Raw genomic sequence first — 5,582 nt, forward strand, 5'->3', positions numbered from 1 at the left:
CAAGGCCTGTTACTTTCCTATTCATCCCAAGCCTTTCATTTTTCTTTCCCTTTTGCTTCTTGTCTTTCTTCCTTTTCCCTTTAAATGTTCCTGATCTTTACTTTTCTTGTCCTTTCTTATGTTTCCCAATATTATCTTTCATATTCCTTTCTTAGATTCCTTATCTTTCCTTTCATTTTTTTTCTTATAATTCCTTATCTGTCTTAATTATTTGTAGTAGCACATGTGCAAGAAACAACAATAGAACTGTTTAACTTTTGAGATTTTACAGTACATTACTATTATTTGAAGTAGCACATGTGCAAGAAACAACAATAGAATTGTTCAACTTTTGAGGTTTTACAGTACATTACTATTATTTGTAGTAGCACATGTGCAAGAAACAACAATATAATTGTTCAACTTTTGAGATTTTACAGTACATTACTATTATTTGTAGTAGCACATGTGCAAGAAACAATAGAATTGTTCAACTTTTGAAGTTTTACAGTACATTACTATTATTTGTAGTTGCACATGTGCAAGAAACAACAATAGAATTGTTCAACTTTTGAGATTTTACAGTACATTACTATTATTTGTAGTAGCACATGTTAAAAAAACAACAATAGAATTGTTCAACTTTTGAAGTTTTACAGTACATTACTATTATTTGTAGTTGCACATGTGCAAGAAACAACAATAGAACTGTTCAACTTTTGAGATTTTACAGTACATTACTATTATTTGTAGTAGCACATGTGCAAGAAACAACAATAGATTTGCTCAACTTTTGAAGTTTTACAGTACATTGTAGTAGCAAATGTGCAAAAAAAAAAATAGAATTGCTCAACTTTTGAGGTTTTACAGTACAATGTATAACTGTTGTTTGTAGTAGCAGATGATCATGTGCAAAAAGCAACAATGAAATTAACATTTTTCTTTATTTCAGATCCTCCCTTATTTCCCACTCGTTGAAAACCTTGGTAATGTTTTAGAAAAGCGTGTTGACAAGATTCGTGTTGAAGAAAAGGAAAAGCGCCCTGACATTTATGCATTAGCAATGGGGTAAATGCGGTTTGTTTTGGTTTTAAATTTGATGCCAAGTAACAACAAATAACTTCTTTCCTTTATGAAGGCATGAAACACTTGTTATTTGTTGTTTTTTTTTTTTTTTTTGTCAAGTTTATGTAATTATTTGTGAAAGGATTTTCATGTACTATACTCAAGCTACTTTATGTAACAAAATCACCAAAAAGATTTCTTTAATCATGTTTTCTTACCATTGGAAATGTTTCTACTCAGCATGATTTTTATGCAGACATAGCTGCATTATTCGGTTATTAGGAAACATCCACTACATAATTGCACCATTTTAACTGATATTTTACAAATGGTCCAAGTTCGGTAGACCTACACCAGTCTATGTATGTCTTTCAACTGACCTACGTCCAGCTGGCCCACCCTTCCCTGTTCATACTTAATATTGAATTTGAAGTAACTTTCTTTGGGCTCTAATTAACTTGTTTTACGAAAGTAATTTTCAATTACAATTAAATTTTCATCGTGGTGTGCGATATCTTCGTTTCATTTCATTTCAATTTAATTTTAATTTATTCAGTTCATTCAGAGAGATAAAATCAAACATACAAAAGCACAGAAACAGATAAAAAGTGCAAAGAACTTAGACATGCCAACCACTCCGATTTCGGCGGAGTTACTCCGTTTATTTAAGCATACCTCTGCACTCCGATTTTGGGTCAAAAATCTCAGATTTTACGTATTTTGGCCAGCTGAACTAAATCGCGCATTCCCAAATAAAAAATAATCCTCTGATTTAGATAAGAACAAGGCCACTTAATTTTGTCCTGAAAACAGCGCTCTGAACTATAGGCCCTATAGACAATAGTAATTCGCGCTCTATGGTCTACTGATTTTGAAAAAAAAACCACAATTTCATTGACACCAAATCACAAAATTATTTCGCCATTAAAACACATCTCGGAACTCGGTGAAGCTCATTTCCAGCCATCTAGGAATCTAAATTTTCCTGGGGGAGGACCCCCGGACTGCAATTTCTTTTTAGGTTTTTGTGAACTTTCTGAACCCCCCTTTTAGAAATCCTGGATCCGCCCCTGACATGAATTTCAAAGAAACAAAATAAACACACTTGGTTTACACAGTAGTTTAGGTGACTTAATACAGTGGCCCTATTTATTGTTTTATAGTAGTACTTCCAAAAATTGACAGCATTTATTTTAAGAAGCCCATCTCAAAAAGAATCCCATTAAAAGTTCGCTAAAAAAAAAAGAAGCCTAGGGCTTCTATTCGAGGTTTTACGGACATTCATTTTGTACATTATGAAAACCATTGTAAATGTCTTACACCTGGAATTTATTTAAACTTTTGTCATTATGCTTCTTAGGTATTCTGGCCAGCTAAAGGGTCGTAAACCTTCAATGATACCAGAAGCCAAGTTTCACACAAAAGAGGTAGGATTTTATTTATACTATATTTTTTAAATCTCACTTAACAGTAAACCAGCTCTTAAACAGGTAGATTGTGGAAGATACGCACAGACTGCTATGACCTAAAAACGTGAAACCTGTAGTCTTAGCGACAGGAGTGACTTTTGCGTATGAGTAAAATAAAAGTTTACTATGAGTTAGCTCTGAGTTGAATGAGTTCATTATGAGTCAACGTGAGTTAAGTACAAATTATTTTGATCGAATATGAATTATTCTGAATCAAGTACAAGTTTATGAACTTTGCAAGATTACTACAGGCTTTAATAATTAACTTTGAGCTTAACATGTTACATACAAGCACCATCTAGATACGGGTATTCCAAGCTTGGCGATTTACCATAGTCAACATGGTAAAATTATAGTCAAATTAAAAGCATACAGAACATGGAGAAGTAACACCAAAGAAAATAGAAGATGTAGTGGAATTTCCAGTTGAAATGCATTGTGGGAGGATGGGTCCATAGAGAGCAATTTTATCCACACCACATGCACACGCAGATGCACACTACTGCAATACCCTTCAGAGAGGTGAAGTGAAGGCAATGATGCTCTGTAAAAATTGTCTTGGAATGATGCTTTGCAAATTTAGTAATATTCTGAAGCTTAAGGAGTGGAGTTCACTAATTTTTAGACAAAACATCTAAATGCGTAAATTGTAAATAGTTGTAGTAGTCTTTAAAAAATAGGTAAATACAGTTTTGGACTCATTAATGTAAATTACTTTTTTTTTTGTAGCCAAAAATGGCTCCCCAAACATCTGTAGTAAAGAAAGAGCCCAGTTCATTAGAGTCAGCAAGTTCATCACCAAATTTAACACAAGGCAAAGCAGATGTTGACATTAAGATGAATGGTAAGTATATTTTTATAATTAAAAAAAACAATAATCACTAGAGCACACTCCAAAAGTGTATACTTCCACCCACATCATTATTCCTCCCTCTATAAAATTCCTACGCATCTTTTTCCATACAAACTCATCAAATGCATTGCACCATGGGTCATAGATTTTTTTTAAACAATTTTCACATGTTATATATTCATGAAAAATGAAAAACCTGAAATTTTAAGACTCTTGTTTATTTTCCGAACGGCAGTTGGAAGTTAAGGAGGTGTGACCCAAAATAATGTGCTATGAAATGAACATTGATTTTTATATGCTAATATTTCGGAAATACTGTACAACCCCTATAAACCCTGCAATTTGATGTTAAAGAACTTTTAACTGCTTCTAAATCAGAAAAGTTGTTAGCATGTACCAATTAGAAATTGCGAAGGTAAGAAAATTGGACGAAAAACCAGTCTGGACCATTATTCGGGAGGCTATAACACAAAAAATAAGACTTTATTAACCTTCAAAATTTTGAGGAATCATAGCCCACCATTAGTGCTCCCCCATATGTACAGTTATACAGATACAGCAATCTAACAAAATCTGAAAAGTGGTTTTAACAACAGCTTGAACCCCGAACAGTGATGAATAAATTTTAACTTGAAACTAAATATTATTAGAACAATGTTATGCACTATTTTTATTCCTTTGTTTATTCCATATTGTATGCCTAAAAAAGTGGTTAACGTATCATGCTGCATATTTCTCTGTTAGCAGAAGAGGTCCATACCTCCCAAGTTTTGACAAAAACTCAGGGTAATACATCTTGCTGGTATGTTGAAAATCTTTGGGTTCTTAAATTAATATATTGCCACTGAAGCCCATGAGATTACGTTTAGAAGTGAGTGATTGTATTTGCTTGCTTTGTTTACATTCTGATGGCTATAATGTCACCAGCCAGCCATTTTTTAACTCTTGTTAACTCCCAGTGAACATTCTTAGAACCAATTAATTTAAGTTTATGGAGCTGCTGACAGCTCCTTCTGGACCATTTGACAGCTCACTCTCAACCATCTGACAGCTCACTATGGACCATTTCTGCTAATGCGAACTTTTCGTCATGTGACAGTTTCAGTTCCATGCCTGCAGCATGCTTTATTTTGTATGTTAGAATTATAAAACTTTATTTTTATTGGATACCCAATCAATGTGGGGACATTTTTCTTTCTTGGGGTCCAGATAACAAAAACTTAAATTTCATACAAAAATAAATGAAAATAAAAATAACGAAGAGTTAAGTACAAGAAGCAAATTTAAATTCGATATTTGAAAGATTTTAAAGTACTGTAAGTAGTGTTGGTTCATTGTTGCTGGAAGGTATATGGAATTTAGGGTCATTACTACTTTGTTAATTATGGATTATTGTTTTTGTAGGTGAAAAGGATGACAGGAAAGACAGATCTGCCAACTCTAACAGTAATAAAAATGAATTGGCCATCAGCAGGAAAGTAGAATCAAGGTCAGTTGATGTGGCATGCTCATAGGGAATGAAATAATAAATGTGTTTGACACATTGGACAATTTATTAAGTATTTGGAATGTTAATATCCAATTATCACAATAAATAAGTTTGCTTTCCTCTCTTTTCAGTTCAAAGTTGAAGGATAAATGTAGTAAAGAAGACAAAGATGAGAAATCAATAAGGAAAATAAAGGAAGAAAAAGGTCACAGGTCAAATAAAAGTCACAGAGAAGAAAAAGACAAGATTCACTCTGAAAAAAGGAAGGAAGAGAATGGAAGAGAGGTGAAAATTAAAAAAGAAAAAGATGAAGTGAAAAGAGATGGAAGAAGTAAGATTGACGAAAAAGAACAGCGTGCCAGTCTGTCTCTTATACACATCTAGATGTGTATAAGAGACAGGCACACTACTGCAATACCCTTTAGCTGCCGCACAGTCCTTCAAGAACAAGTGTTAAGACAAGATAAGTGACTTAACCTTGAGTGAGCATCTACTTAATCTTGAGTGAATGCACCAGGACTAACAAAGCTACCTTGGAGTGAGAAGGATATCCACACTCAAGACACCCTTTGAATAGTCCAGTGTCTAAGACACGGTGTAGGTATGATCAACTATCTTAGCTGTCGCACAGTCCTCAAAGAACAAGTGTTAAGACAAGATAAGTGACTTAACCTTGAGTGAGCATCTACTTAATCTTGAGTGAATGCACCAGGACTAACAAAGCTAC

General features: G+C 33.6%; 1 protein-coding gene across 1 annotated transcript; it reads left to right on the forward strand.

The window, feature by feature from the left end:
• The first annotated feature begins 892 nt into the window (after positions 1-892).
• Positions 893-5,239, forward strand: LOC117118560 (THO complex subunit 2-like). Its single transcript, XM_033263174.1, has 5 exons — positions 893-1,047; positions 2,405-2,471; positions 3,243-3,357; positions 4,771-4,855; positions 4,987-5,239. Exons 1-5 carry the CDS (start codon positions 1,043-1,045, stop codon positions 5,237-5,239), a joined length of 525 nt encoding a protein of 174 aa, XP_033119065.1. The 5' UTR covers positions 893-1,042.
• Positions 5,240-5,582: the final 343 nt, after the last annotated feature.

Source organism: Anneissia japonica, unplaced genomic scaffold (genome assembly GCF_011630105.1).
Source record: "Anneissia japonica isolate Jap-2015-1 unplaced genomic scaffold, ASM1163010v1 scaffold26264_len8679_cov276, whole genome shotgun sequence".
Classification (NCBI taxonomy): domain Eukaryota; kingdom Metazoa; phylum Echinodermata; class Crinoidea; order Comatulida; family Comatulidae; genus Anneissia; species Anneissia japonica.

What these genes read in the sequence shown, in the direction of transcription:
- LOC117118560 (XM_033263174.1), top strand. An exon ending in CCAAGTTTCACACAAAAGAG is followed by an intron (nt 2,472 to 3,242) that starts GTAGGATTTTAT and finishes TTTTTTTTGTAG; the next exon opens with CCAAAAATGGCTCCCCAAAC. An exon ending in TGTTGACATTAAGATGAATG is followed by an intron (nt 3,358 to 4,770) that starts GTAAGTATATTT and finishes TTGTTTTTGTAG; the next exon opens with GTGAAAAGGATGACAGGAAA.